Source organism: Canis lupus, chromosome 37 (genome assembly GCF_011100685.1).
Source record: "Canis lupus familiaris isolate Mischka breed German Shepherd chromosome 37, alternate assembly UU_Cfam_GSD_1.0, whole genome shotgun sequence".
Taxonomy (NCBI): Eukaryota; Metazoa; Chordata; class Mammalia; order Carnivora; family Canidae; genus Canis; species Canis lupus.
The window spans coordinates 5,399,457-5,415,231 of record NC_049258.1 but is presented as its reverse complement, the minus strand read 5'-3'; the positions used below and the strand labels follow the sequence as shown (position 1 = coordinate 5,415,231).

Below are 15,775 nucleotides of genomic sequence, written 5' to 3'. Positions count from 1 at the left end.
CAGCCAGGGTTTCTCTGGTGTCTTCTATGCTTCTTTCAAGCCCAGCCAGTGTTCCTATGACTGTGGTTTTAAATTCTTGTTCCGTTGTATTGCTGATATCTATTTTGAGCAAATCCCTGGCTGTGATTTCTTCTTGGTCTTTCTTAGGGAGAGAAGTCCATCATCTTGTCCTTGTGTCTAGGCTTGTGTCTTCTGTGTGTTCTGACCGTAATACTGTATTAAGCAGGAGTCACACACTGTCCAGGGCCTGGTGCTTCAGGAAGTGTTTCTGGTGTGTGCTGTGTGTGCCCTGCTGCTGTGTTTTGCCTGCCCTTTCCCAGAGGTCAGTCCTCTGCAGAGTTCCTCCTTACTTGTAATAGGGAGTGTTTAGACTTTTAATTAGGTGTGCTTTGATTTGTTAAGATAAGCCTGATTAAAAAAAGAAAAAAACCCGATCCAAGGAAAAGAAAAGGAACCAAAAAGCCCCCAAAGAAACAAACAAACAAACAAAAAAACATAAGCCTGATTCCAAAGGAAAAGAAAGGGAAGAAAGGGAAGCCTGATCCAAAAAAAAAAAAAAAAGAGAGAGAGAGAATATGAAATGAAAAAACAAACAAAAACCTATAAAGACCTTATTCCAAAGGGGGGGAAAAAAAAAGAGCAATAAAGCCCGGTCCTATTTCCACAGAACAGGGATTCTTTGGTGGCTCAATCAGTTGAGCACCTGACTCTTGGCTTACATGCTGGTCATGATTTCAGGACCCTGAGATTGAGCCCAAAGTCAGGCTCCTTGCTCATGCAGAGTCTGTTTGAGATTCTTTCATCCTCCCTCTCCCTTCCCCTCTGCTCCACCCCCACTCTTGTGCATGCTCACACTCTCTCTCTCCCATACATACATGCATACATAAATAATCAATAATCAAGCAATCAATTTCCACCAGAACTGAAGCTGACACTTTGGAACATTGTGTGATCAGTAGACTTGGTACACTCAGGGGGCCTGAGTTGGTGCTCCTGGGGAGAGGCCTGCTGGCTGGCTCCCAGTCACACCTACCTTGGTAAAGATGCACCTGCAGGGCGCAGGTGGGTGGTGTTGGTGTAAGCAGCTCCAGCCTCCACTGAGGGTGCCATATGCTCACTGAAGTCCAACTGTTATGGTGGTGGGAGGCGGGGAGATGGCATCGTCTTGCTGTCTCCTCTGCAGGGAGGGGATCTCGTGCCTGCAGCTGCTCAGGAAGCCTTCACAGAAAAGTGAACAGTTTCCTGCCTTGTGTCCCAGGCGTTGTCAAATCCTTGCCCTCAAGCTGTCTGTGCCCAGGTGATCCGCACACCTGGCGCCACAATTCTCCTGTGTTTTCTCTCTGGCATGCAGCTGGGATTCAAAACTCCAAATTTTAAAGGGCTCTGCATGGTGCAGACCCCTCCTCCCCTGCAGAGGAGAGCCTCCCTGTGCTGGGCCTGGTGCTATTTTGTCACAGAAAGACAGTTGCACGGCCACACGGGTGTTTACAGTGAAGGACAGTGAAAAGCAGCGACCAGGCTGTCTGCCCTCGGTGCAGGCTTCTGTCCCTTGCTAACGAGTGACTGCTCATGGGCACCAGGTGGGCCTTTCATCCTTGGACAGGCAGTAGCCCCTCTTCCCCATGCACTCCAAGAAGGGGCACATTCTCTCCCAGCAAGAGCATCATACCTTATGTCCCTTTTTAATTCCTTAAAAATGAGAGACTATCAGAGATACTGGGAAAGAGGTTTGAAGCCAGAGTTCACTCTCAAATTTTTTCTGTTCTCTAAGTCAACAACCACCTTTAAAATGACTTATCATACATACATACATACATACATACATACATACATAAATAAATAATATGACTTATCTTTTACGAATATTCCAGAACATTTAATCTAGGTTACGTAGCAAGTTTCTTTCACATCAGTATTTTATCACATAACCTAATATTTTAAAGAATACAATGGCAATTGTATAAAATGTATAAAGATGTTGAAGAAAAAAGTACAGTTGACACTTTGCAGGCGGCCGCTCTGTTTGTGAGCGCACAAATGTGACGGCGTGTCTAAGGCACTGGAGTCCAGCATGCCACGGGCACAGGTTAGTATATTTGAATGAAAAATATTTCATCTTCTTTTCTATTAAGAGATCTTCTCTTGCACTGTCCCTTTGGCACATGTGTTCCACTGTTGGCTCTTCTTTCCCTTTCATTTTTGAAAGCAAAGTAGTCCAAATGGCAAGCGTTCCCTTAGTCATTAAAATTTCAGTAAGAATGCTTATTTGGCCAAGTGAGTTATCCCATGAACTAAACTCTCGCCGATCTTTTTACTTCTATGGAATCTCAGGGCAATAATGATAATGGTTAGTCCTTACCCAGTGCTGACTGTGCGCTAGCGCTGTTTGAGCGCTTCGTGTGGGACAGTGTGATGCACGTAGCAATCCCGAGGTAGGGGCTCATTATTCCCACTCTGCAGCTAGAAAACAGACACGGAATGATGAAGTAGCTTGCTTAAGGTCAGCTGGTATAATTTCAAGCCAGGCCTGAAAGCCAAGTAGTCCGACTCCCACTAGTTTGGCTCCAGAATCTGTGCTCTTGAACCATAATGCACTTTCTGGATCCTAAAGATGGGAGAGAACCCAGAAGGACAGATAACAAGAGATGTTGGGGGCAGGGGGGCTCAGTGACCTGGATTAGGAGGACAGAGTGGTGGGCTATTCTTGGTGGAAAGTCCCTGGAACTCCGGGCTCTGGTCTACCATAAGATGACATTTTCTAATAAGGGAGAAAGGAGGAAGACTTATTTTTACATCCACTTTTACATATATTAATACCACTAAAGTCAGTCACTGCCTGAGTGCAAAAGTATAGACCCAGACATGAATAAGTAGATCTTTGGGAATATTAGACACATGCGATACAGTGGTCTGACAACAGGACATTTAGAGCGTCTTTTGGCTTCATTTAAAGTCGATGGGCTGTGCCACGTTATAGAATACATAAAGCAGTGGGTTCATTCCAACAGAAAATGACTCAGAACCAAACAAACAAGTCTAAATACACATGGGGTATCTTCTCAGTATGTAATTAAACGGCCTCTTGCAGGATCCTCGAACTCAGACTGGCAAGTGCAATATGATAATGGGTAGGCAGGAGCTCAAAGCTTCGACACTGGGTTTGTCACAATCCAGAGGCAGAGACCAGAACAGCAGTCTGGAGAGCAAGCCAACCATGACAAGACTTGCACTGTGTATTTAAAGTATCTCTAAGAATTAGAACAGGGAAAAACATTAGAACAAGAAATATATTGGCATTGGGAATGTCACCTTCATAGAGCTCTTTTGCTTATGCCGAAGTGTCAGGAAAGAAACCAGGAAATGCAAACTCTTTAATAAGACTAAACACAATTTCCTAGGACTGGAAAAATATGAGATATATTCATTTAAATTCTAATTGTGCTTGTTTTCTCTCAACGTGGACACACGGACACACGGACACACACACACACACACACACACACACACACACATTCATATATTGTGAGGATTTAAATGGTTTTCCGAAAAGAATATAGATTCATTTATGCCCTGCCACTATAAACATAAAAAATAAAAATTGAAATAAAATTCCCCTTCCTTTCTTTCGGTGTGAGTCACTAAAGTCTGCCTTTCTCCATAACTCTTCCAACTGCTTAGAGGAGAGGAGCTTATTTTCTTTGCCCTCCTGGTTCAAGGACAAAACTATATCTCTGCTCTTGGCACCAGTAGGCACCGGAGCTGTTGGCAACTATATTTTGTGACAAACTTTCTCAAAGCAAGATCAAATTCCCCCCTCCTGCGTGTTACTGTCCATCCGTCCTCAGCCACCCCACCAACGTAAATGCTTTTCCTTCCTTCTGTTCACAGCATCCACTCCCTCTCTACCCAGGAAGCACACAGTGCAGCTTCTTTGCTTCCTCCAGACCCTCTTTTGTCTGTGAACATCATGCATGCTCTTTTCCTCCTCCCTAACAGTGTCTTCCTCCTGAATCTCAGCCCCCCCGCCCCGCCTGTTTTCATCACTTCAATAACTCTTGCGTGGAGAAGAATCATCAGTTAAACAGCAGAGTTGCACTCGTAGAGTTTACCTTATGAGTTTTCCTATGCAGCAATTCCTACACCTTTATGAGGATTTCTGAGTTTTAGTTTGAATTCTTTTCAGTCTCGTTCAGCAGATGCTGGCGCAAAATCATCAGATGAAGTGGTGTATGAGGTTGCTGGTGACATCCTGGGGAAACTTCCAAACAACTTTGATGTTGAGGCGGCAATGAGGCGGTACCCAACAACCTACACTCAGAGCATGAACACTGTGCTTGTCCAAGAGATGGGACGGTTCAATAAGCTGTTGCAGACCATAAGGGAATCATGCATCAACATTCAAAAAGCAATCAAGGTAAGGGGATATATACCCAAAAAAAGAATCATCGCAATAAAATTATCATTCATTTTACTCAGCAAATATTTACTGGGGGGAGATTGTGTGCAAGCATTGTTCTTCATTCTGGGGATAGAAGCAAAATGCCTGCCCTTAAAGAACATATAGAACTTTGGGGATGGCAGTTAATAAGTGGGTGATGAAGTATGGGGTATGTTAGCGTAGTTTGCTAGATAGGATACATGCTACAAAAACAAAAAGGACTAAGAGAGACAAAGCCTTTACCTTCATAGAACTTAAGTTTTAAAGATTTATTTATTTGAGAGAAAGAGAGAAAAAGAGTGTGTGGGGTGTGGAGGGGGAGCAGAAGGAGAAGGAGGGAGAAATGTAAGCAGACTCTGCACTGAACCTGACTGAGGGCTTGATCCCATGACCCTGAGATCATGACCTGGGCAGAAACCAAGAGTTGGACATCTTACCAACTGTGCCACCCAGGTGCCTTCTCCCACTTTAAAAAATAATAACATTTAATTAATTAATTAATTTAAAAATAATAACATTTATTCATTCATTCATTCATTTATGAGAAGGGAGAGTGGGAATGGCGAGGAAGGCCAGAGGGAGAGAGAGAATCCCAAGCAGGCTCCATCCCTAGCACAGAGCCAGAAGCTGGGCTCCATCTCATGACCCTGAGATCATGATCTGAGCTGAAATCAAGAATTGGATGCTTAACCTACTGAGCCACCCAGGCACCTCCATAAACCTTAAGTTTTAATAAGGGAGACACAAATTTAAAAATAGGCATTAATTTTGATAAATGGTAAGTTCTGTGGGAAAAAAATAATAAAGGAGAAGAAGGTAGAGTGATGGGTGGGAAACTCGTTCAGTCGTTTTGCATCAGATGACTTTGGGGAGCTGACCGTTGAGTGGAGGCCTGAACTTAAGGGCAAACCATGGAACATTTGGGCAGAGGATATAGCAAGTGCAAAGGCCATGAGAACAAGTGTGGCCTGGTCTGGGAACGCAGTACGGAAGGCTCTTGTGCCTGGAGTCAAGTGAGCATGAGGGAAACTGTAGGACAGAGAGAAGCCACAGACTCATAATGGCCCTGTTGGCCATGGTTCAGATCATGAATTGTATTCTAAAGGGTAAAAGGAGAGCTCTTCAGAACAGTGTAAGTAAGGCAGTTAAATAATCTCTCTTACATATTTAAAATTTCACTCTGACCGCTGCAGGAAGGGCTGTAGGGGAACAAGAGTGCAGGCAGGGAGCGATTATGCTACTTGAAGTAGCCCCGCTGAGTTGCTTTCTTACAGTAGCGTTGGAGGTGGACAAAAGTGGTTAACTAGGAGTTATTGTCAAAGGAGGAGACTACCAGGCTGGTTGTGGTATCATCCGGTTGGGCTGTTTGGCTAAGCAGCATGGAGGATCATGTGTTTCTCCTTGACCCGGTTCGTCCTATGTCCTTCCTGGAAGAGAAAGACCTGGCTTCCAGTGTCCTCAGGGAGCTCAGCATCCCATGTGCATTCATTCACTTAATTCCTGACTTCAGGATGGTTATGGGACCCCAGCAGAGCCTGGTATCCCTCCTGGGATTTCTTCATTTTCCCTTCCAGGTTTCACTCGAGGTAGGCAATGTGCAGATTTATGGGAGAAGTCCCCAAAATCTGTTTTTGAAACCCAATTTCAATAACCCTTTTCATTTAGCACCACTTTCTGCTCATTTTCATCTAGGGCCGTCAATTCCAAACACTCTTGCGTATTTTGCAGTGATATCTAGTTGCTTCTTAGCTTTCTCCTCTGCTAGTTTAGGATCAGGTTATCATCTCCTGGCTTCTAACATCACCGGCCAGCAGGCCCAAACTGTGTTGTCATTTTGCCTTTCCCTATCTTTTCCACATTTATGGGCTTATGCCCTTAAAATACAAATGCTCATCACTATTCTTTAAAGAAGGCAAGACAGAGATGTATTAGTTAATTCATTTAATAGAGCAGTAAACTAAGTTAGGCTGTGATTTAATAACTAGTGAGTAGCTAAGTATTAAGCTTTTCCAGGGTCGGCAAAAGGGTGAAGTCAAAAGGTACAAACTTCCTGTTATAAAAGCCATGAGGATGTAATGTACAGCAGAATGACTTTGGTTAATAATCCTGTATTGCAAATTTGCAAGTAGTTGAGAATGAATCTTAAAAGTTCTCCTCACAAGAAAAAAATACTGTAACTGTGTATGGTGACAGATGTTGACTAGACTACTGTGATCATTTTGCAATATATCCAAATATTAAATCATCGTGTTGCGTATACGAAACTGATACAGTTGAAACTTGAACAACATGGGTATTAGGGGCACTGACCTCCATATAGTCAAAAACCCACACTTAACTCTTGACATCTCAAAAACTTACTACTAATAGCCTACTGTTGATTGGAAGCCTTGTATATAATAGTCAATTAACACATAATTCATATGTTATATGTATTATATATTGTATTCTTACAGTACCTTTCTCTGAAATTTTTCAGTATTTTCAGGTTACTTAGTTCAACTGTGAGTTAAATCTCAAAAGAATTTTCAATGTAGTTTTTGAAAAAGAAAATCCACATGAACCAGTGCAGTCCAAACCCATGTTGTTCAAGGGCCAACTGTACAATGTTCTATTATCAGTCATACCCTCAATAAGAAAATTTTCCACAAAAATTTGATTAAAAGTCAAATTGTCAATGTTTTGTAAAGAATAGTTCAGTGACTCCATGACTTACTGGCAGCAGAGGAACATATCTTTTCTGTTTTTGCTCTATGGCTCAGCCTTAACTATTCATGATTTCAAACAAAGCGTAATTATGAAAAAAGGTATTTAAGAGAGGATTGTCCAAGATCAATATTATGTTAACCGAAGGTTAACTGTATTTCAGGGGCTTGTGGTGATGTCTACAGATCTTGAAGAAGTGGTTAGCAGCATTCTGAACGTCAAAATTCCAGGAATGTGGATGGGTAAATCATACCCAAGCCTTAAACCACTTGGGAGCTATGTAAATGATTTCCTTTCAAGACTAAAGTTCTTGCAGGTGAGTTCATCTAAATGATCACGTGTTGTTTCCTTTGATTTCATTTTCTTCATCAGGATGCCTAAGTGATGAGTATTACTCTCTAGTTTTTCTGTGCATCCTGCCACTCAGTATTGCGTATAATTTGTATAACTGTTAACACTCAACTGTCAAAATACTAGTATTGGAAATAGAATCTCTGTACGTTCCTTTAGGAGCAAGTGTTTATGTTCAGTAAACTTAGACGCTCAAGTTAGTGACACTTAGAGAAAAGAACTGGCTATGTTGACTTTTCCATTAAATGCTAAGCATTACAACGGATTCCTAGAGCAGAGCACCTTAGAAAACCAGGCAAGCTAGTAGCAAGGAGTCTTCTCTCTTCCTCGTCCAGTACTCTTCCAGGTCATGGAGTCACTCGACTGCTGTTCAAGTCCAAGACAATACTAATCTCAATGACTAACTAATTGCCTTGGAAATGTGGAGTGAGCAGAAGCCTGTCTCCTAATTATCTGGCAAGACTAGTGCTTAACTATGTTATTACTTGTATTCATCAGAAGTATTAATTTCCTAGATACTGTACATACTGCATCAAAAACTGCCTGTGAGAAAATTTCTGCAGGGATAAAATGACTCAACACAGGCCTTCTGTTATACTAGAGTTGATACTAAAGGATTAAGATTGTTCTTGAAAGATGAAGGCTCTACTTTGGACTCCAACAGGGGAAAGTTCTTCAAATTCATTTGGCTTCTATACTATACTATTTAAAGTCAGTACTCAATTAGCTTATTAAGGTCTGATATAAATAGAATCATGTGGATATCTTGATATTTATAAAAATTTGAAGTTCTCACTACCTTGTTTCTTTTGGAAATTCCTTGTGTAATAATGTATTTCCATATATTGGATTCCATTGTATTTTGGTAAAGTAGGTGGGAAAACCTCCAAGGAATATTCTACTGGGCACTAATGATAGAAAAAAAATGGGAAAAATAGCCCAATCCCAGATGTTATAGGATCTATTCTATCCAACCATGTAACATGATATATTGTGCAACAATGTATATTGTATGGAGCTTTTTGGAAGGAACCACTGGGGATGGATAAAGACATTTACTTCTGTATTAACCCACACTGTGATACCCTAGCTGGTAGAGGGACTATGAAACTGAAGTCAGAACAAACACTGAATAATATCTTTTTAAAAATCTTGACAGTATAGCTTTTTATTCCTCTTAGTGATAGCTCCTCTATTAGTCTACCTAAAAGATGATAGGGGAAGTTTTGGGGGATAAATTTTATTAAGCAGTGTTGTATTCAAAGTTGAAATGCTCTAGCCTTAGAACATGTGTGCTTTGCCACTGTAGCAATGGTATGAGGTGGGGCCTCCTCCAGTCTTCTGGCTTTCTGGCTTCTTCTTCACACAAGCCTTCCTGACCGGTGCCCAGCAGAACTATGCCAGGAAATACACCATCCCCATTGATCTCCTTGGGTTTGACTATGAAGTGATGGAAGACAAAGAGTATAAGTATGCTCCAGAAGATGGTGAGTGCGGTGAGAGAATGAGTTGGGGGTATCCAGGTACTGAACAGACCTAACAGTCTTGCTTATTTTGTTCAGGTGTCAACGAGTGAAACGATTATGTTTTAATGATCATGTGTGTTACTTTCACGTAGTTGAGGGAAAGGAATTCCTATCTACATGCAACATACTTTACAATCTGTCATCTTAAAAAACAAATCGACAACGAATTCTGTCCTCACATCCACATCCCCTCAGCTACTGCCCCATGTCTCTCTCCTTTTTGTTGCAGATTTCTCCAAAGAATGGTCTTCACACGTCTTCAGGTTCTCACTTCCTAGTTCCCATCTACCTCTCATCCTCTCCAATCAACTGAGGCTCTTCACTTAGGAGTTAGTAATGACTTCCATATCGACAAATCTCATGAATTCAGTTCATCTTAAACCCTCAGTGGTTTTTACCAGCTGACCATGCTCTCCTTCTAGGGCCATCCTTCTCCCTTTGTTTCTCTCACTGGACACCATTCATGCTTCTGTGCTAGCTTTTCTTCCTCTAAAACTTGGAGTTTCCAAGGACTTAATCCTCGGACTGTTGCTCTTATTCGTAACACACTCAGAATGGTTATATCGTCGAATGCCCAAAGGGCATGTAACAAACTGCTAAGTTGTTTAGTTTATTGTTCCTTCAATTATATCAGCCTTTAAAACAATACATTCTCTGTACAGCTCACTATAATACATGCTGTAAAAGATACCAATAAATAGATGTTTATTGAAATAATAGAAGTCAAAATATAGATTAGCAGTATACTGAGAAGGATAAATAATTTGGTTCAAACTAAGTATTTAGGAAGTGGGGAAAGGAGTATTTAAATTGGGTAAAAGGAAATCAGAGGAGGGCTATGGAGTTGCTCTGTATGCCTGCTAGGTTCTAGAAACTGCCCAGCCCTTCACATGTAATCTTCACAATAACCCTAGGCAGATACTGCAAATACCCGCCCCCCCCCACCCCCATTATACACAGGTGGAAACTAAGGCTCAGGAAAGTTAACTAACCTGCCCAACGTCTCACAGCCAGCAATGGGCAGAGTTGACCAAACCCCACGCCATCTGGCTCTTATGCTTCACTAGCTGCTTTCTCTAAGGCCTGCCGAGTATTTTTGTAAAAGTACAAGTTTGAAGACATTATCACATTTCTCAAGGAAAGTTTCTTGATGAAGCTGTGGTTGATTCTTACATTATTAGGGTAAAAGGCAGGGAAGATGGCATTTGGATTGAAGGTTAGGTAGTATTGATATACCTCAGAATTAAGGTTTTTGAACTCAGCTAAAAAAAATTGAATCTCTAAAAGCATTGCCTGAAGTTTATAAACTAGTTAATATTTAAGATCAAACTACTGAATTGCCAATCGTTGGTATTTCTTTCTATGGTGATTTACTAATTTAACCCACAACTGCTTTCATTCAAGGTCTACACATATTAAAATCCAAAATTATCTTGAAAACAGTGGAGCAGGGATAAAGTAGAACTTAAAGATCAATAAGGACCATTTAGTGTTCCAAGATTATGCAGTAAAGAGTAGCCATCAGTTCTTTAGGAAAAGTCCCAAGGAACAACTTTTTCATGTGACCCTCATGGGAGGAACCCAGAATCCACCTGGGAAAGCTCGGGCTAGACTACTTTTTCCCTGCCGTTACCTCTACCATTCCATTGGCCTGTCTCCTTTGTACACACTTTAGTGTGTGCCTGTTTCTGGATTCTGGGGCTCCCAAAGAAGTCAGCTTTATTTACCTAAGATTAAATTACTTGATGAAACAGGTCACTCTTAAAGGACTGGTAAAGTGACCACAATGTTGCTGTAAATCCGCATAGATTTGGAATCCTACATTCTAGCTGTACTTACTTGCTAAGATGCCTCTTACCTGAATTATTAGTACTAATGGGGGCCTCAGAGCCCCCAGTGAGGGGCATTACACAGCAGGGAGGCAGAGAATGGTGAAGAGCTGACACCATTTGCTGACCACACCTCGCACACCACCGCGTGTGACTCGGAGCAGCAGCAGCTCTGAAGCGAGACCCAGTTAATACCTACCTGTCCTTTTATTTTATTTTATTTTATTTTTTTTTAAATTTTTTTTTCAATTTTTATTTATTTATGATAGTCACAGAGAGAGAGAGAGGCAGAGACACAGGCCGAGGGAGAAGCAGACTCCATGCACCGGGAGCCCGATGTGGGATTCGATCCCGGGTCTCCAGGATCGCGCCCTGGGCCAAAGGCAGGCGCCAAACCGCTGCGCCACCCAGGGATCCCCCTACCTGTCCTTTTAGATCTTGTGTCTTCCACGTGGCCTGTATTGACCATCAGAAAGAAAAACATGTTTATATACCCCCATATTTCCTATACAATTGTTGCTGGGTTGGAGGAGATTTTATCCTTATTGCCAGTTTCCTTAAATGTTGGAAAGAACTCTTTACTTTTTCTGACATTTTCTTCCCCAGTGGAGGAATAGATAATCTGGTTGGTTAGAACCGGCGATGTACTGGGCTATGCTTGCAGGGTGTGAAAGGGCTCTCCCGGACCTGGCTGGAGTCCTCTAGTTCCCTATTCCCGTCTATTATTGTGGCTGCCCCGCAGGCCTTAGATCTGGCTGGAAACAGTCCGTAGGATGTGGTATCCCTCCCTCAGGCCGGTCCACCCCCAACACTGCTCCAGGCCCAGGGTGCACTTTGCAATTCAGTTTTACCAGAGTAATACTTGAACAGCTACTGGACAAGTGCTTTGCCAGTTAGTAAAACTGATTATTTTATTCCAGCGATTCTTTCCATCAGTTAAAACCTAGAGAGGAGAGGGGCGCCTGGGTGGCTCAGTGGCTGAGAGTCTGCCTTTGGCTCAGGTCGCGACCCCAGAGTCCTAGGATCGGGTCCCACATCGGGCTCCCCACAGGGAGCCTACTTTTCCCTCTACGTATGTCTGCATCTCTTTATCTCTCATGAATAAATAAAGTCTTAAAAAAAAAAAAACAACAAACCCTAGAGAGGAGAAAGTCTTCCCATTACCCCCACCCCTACCTGCCAACATCCAGCACTGGATTATTCACATGTGGCATTTAAAATTAAACTATAATTAAATTTAAAATTCAGGGACGCCTGGGTGGCTCGGTTGGTTAAGCGGCTGCCTTTGGCTCAGATCATGATCCTGGGATCGAGCCCCACAGCGGGCTCCCTGCTCAGCAGGGAGTCTGCTTCTCCCTCTGCCCCTCACCCCATTTGTGCTCTTTCTCGCAAACAAATAAATCTTTTTAAAACATTTAAAATTCAGCCCCTCGGTCACACTCACCAGGTTTCAGGTCTCTAATAGGCAGCGGCTACCATATTGGAAAGCACAGATACAGAATATTTCTATCAGTACACAGAGTCCTACTGGACAGCACGGCCCATGTGGATTTTTATATACTACTTGACAAAGTGCTTTTGCAAGTATTAGCTGATTTGATTCTAACAACTCTACAAGGTAGACAAAGTAGGCATCGTTTTACAAAAGTTTTCCAGTTGTTCTCAGAGGACCAAACAGGTCTAAAGTCAAATGACTTGCTCAGGGTCACACAGAGTATTAGGAGCTAAGACCTAGGTCTTTCTAAGTTCCACACTGCTTCTCTTCGCGTCTGTGCAACCGTTACAGTGAGTGTCTTCGTGGGCCTACACCTATATTCAGTTCCCGAGGCTTTCTACAGAAGGACAGAGCACCGATCAGAGTTGCAGTGATTTCCAAATTTGTGTTCTCCTTCCGTGGTTAGTGTATGACATTACATTCCGGGGCGGGGAGGTTTATTCATGTATTCTCTCCAGACTAAGGAGAGATCTGGGAGTGAGAATAAATTCTAGAAGGGGAAGAGAGAATTACCTTTCATGACATTCAAGATCTGCGGAAGAGTATTTTCTTTACATGCTGCCTAGAAGCCACTGGATCCCTACAGCTACATTAAGAACTTTTCTTGCAGCTTTCATGGCCCCTGACATTATGATCACTGGGCAACTAAACATATAAATCTGATACTACTAAAAAAAAAAAAAAAAAAAGCAAAACAAACAAAAAAAACATATAAATCTGATACCGTTCACCTAAACTGAGAACTTCCCACAGACTAAAATTCCATTTCTCTTTTATCTTCCACATCTAATCTTACTATTGAATTAACTAGGCAAAGCCTAGATAGGCTTATGTATGTTAAGACGAAGCACTCAGAATACTGCTTTTACTTTAGTACAAGTCGAGGCTGCAGTCGACCTTGGTATCATCTGCAGAGCACTCACAGGAATTTCAGATTCAGAATTTGATCAATATGCATGTTTAAACCGTTGTATTAACCTGCTTCTTTTGTATTTAGGGGTTTTCATTCATGGATTATTTCTGGATGGAGCTTCCTGGAATAGAAAGATCAAGAAACTTGCAGAATCACATCCCAAAATTCTTTATGATACGATGCCTGTGGTTAGTATTTGATCTGTGGAAGCGATCGGGGTACTAACACACACACACACACACACACACACACACACACTAATACATACCGTCAATTCTCATTCACAGCACTTCTGTTTTATCAATTTCCTCCTGAGCACTGAATTAGCCAATACTGAACCACAGCTCCTAGGAGAAATATAAGATTAAGTTTCCACGATCCTCTGCTCACATTACGGTTAACTGATCAACACATAATCTTGTTTTATGTTTCATTTAAAAATGCCTTACTTTTGACTAATGAACATCGAACCTCATGGATGGCTCTGCAACTCTCGCCTGAACGAACCCTATAGTATTTTCTCCCTAAGACTCATCACGGCCTTCGCGCACTCAGGAACACTAGATAGCACCTGAGCACTACACTTAGGAGCCGTTTTAAACAGGGAACCCACTAACAACAACAACCAAAAAAAAAGCCAAAAACTTGGTATTAAATAACTCATCAAAAGGAAATGTGCTTACATTTATTTGTAGGAGTTGAAATAGAAAAGCAGAATGTGACCAGGTTCAACCTCAGCTGGGAATCGTGCTTGTTTGGTGACTCACATTTTTTGAGGCTCTGAACATGCTATAAAGGACCATAAAGCAGATTTGCAAATACAGAATCCAGGAAGAATGAGAATTGACTGTATCTATGTATCCATATGTGCATACATACACAAAAATTGTATTTCTTAGAAAAAGAAAAGAAATTATATTTCTTACATCTACCTTGACCTAAAAATGATGCTTATAGAGATTGCTCTATGAAAACCATCCACATACAAGCTTCTGTTTCCTAGGAACCTATCTTCAGCATGGGCCAGCTAACCCATGGAAGATACGGTTTCCATCTGTTACTGCATCATGAGGAAATGACTAGATAGATTTCCACACACTTGGAAAGGCCAGTCTGGGATGGTGTGATGAAAATAGGCTGTGGATTTACATGTACTGTGGGACACTGGGAGCAGCTCAGACGGGCAGAAATCCTAACAGGTACACTGAGGGATCAGCCAAGAGCCAGTTGCAAGAAACCTGCCCTATATGCTAAGATACTATGTATGGACAGAGTTTTAAATAGGAGATCCAGATTCAAAGTCACAGGGCAATCGTTTACGATTTTAGGAGTTGATTGGGATAGAACTTCTATTACATGGAAACTCTTTTAAGGTAGATTGCAATGAATACAAGGGATTTATAAGTGGATGATTCTCTTGAAGTCAGTGAAAAGAATTCTCATTAAGAAAATGTGTTCTTGGCTAAAATGAAATACACTCAGCTTAAGTATTGTTGAGTCCGTATATGTAACTCTGTCTGAAAAACTGCTTTATGGATTCCACAGTAATGGGGGAGAAACACAGCCTAGCATCCCTATTAACTCCTTCATACAATTTATTTTGACCTGAGAAACCTAAAAGAGGGCTCTGAACAGCAGGGCTGTCAAGCCATTATCCCCTAAAGAATTGCTATTAGTTGAAAAAGAATTTCAATTAGATTTTAAAACAAAACACTATTTCATCATTATGATCAGTTTGCTCTTCACTCTCATATTCAGAACAACTTGTCAATCTTTTTTTTTTTTTTTTTAGATTGGTTAGGTTTAACAGTGCTTAATACTTTAGGAACTTGGCTAATGACTTTCTAAAAATAAAATGGGTTTACTGTAGTTATAAAGGAAAGCAACTAGGTTATAAACAGCACAATATATGTAATAGCCCCCTTTAAAATAGTCACCTAAAATGGGGAGGTGACCTAAGTTCTGAAATCACTGACAAAAATCCTTTCAGATTTTTTGAGATTGACCTTTATTAAATACATACAGTGACATGATTATCAATGGTGGTGGTTCTCTTTAAAAGTATGTACGATTTTGTTGCTGTTTTTAATGTAAACAGTGAAAAAATCATCCCCAGAAAAGTATGGTGAAGAGGTGAAGAATACATGGATAACATTATGCACTAAAAATGCCTATGAATAAACTTACCCAAGGAGGTGAAAGACCTGTACTGTGAAAACTATAACCCATTGATGAGAGAAATTGAAAACAACACAAACAGAAAGATATTCTATACTCATGGATCAGAAGAATTAATAGTTAAAATGTCCATACGACCCAAAGAGACCTATAGATTTTATGTAATCCCTATCAAAATACCAACAGCTTTGTTCACGGAACTAGAACAAATAGCAAAATTTGTATGGAACCATAAAACATCCTGAATACCAAAGCAATCCTGAGAAAAAAAGAACAAAGCTGAAGATATCACAATTCCAGATTGTGAGGTATACACAAAGCCACCTAATCAAAATAGTG

At 41.2% G+C, this 15,775-nt stretch overlaps 1 protein-coding gene across 1 annotated transcript in view; it reads left to right on the top strand.

Annotated features, from left to right (window-relative positions):
• The window catches only part of DNAH7 (dynein axonemal heavy chain 7), a 240,346-nt gene that overhangs the window by 222,423 nt on the left and 2,148 nt on the right, over positions 1 to 15,775 (top strand). Inside the window, exons 61-64 of the mRNA XM_038585215.1 lie at positions 4,184 to 4,414; positions 7,308 to 7,460; positions 8,805 to 8,982; positions 13,343 to 13,446. Coding sequence (XP_038441143.1) covers positions 4,184 to 4,414; positions 7,308 to 7,460; positions 8,805 to 8,982; positions 13,343 to 13,446 — 666 coding nt within the window. The remainder of the gene's footprint in view (positions 1 to 4,183; positions 4,415 to 7,307; positions 7,461 to 8,804; positions 8,983 to 13,342; positions 13,447 to 15,775) is intronic.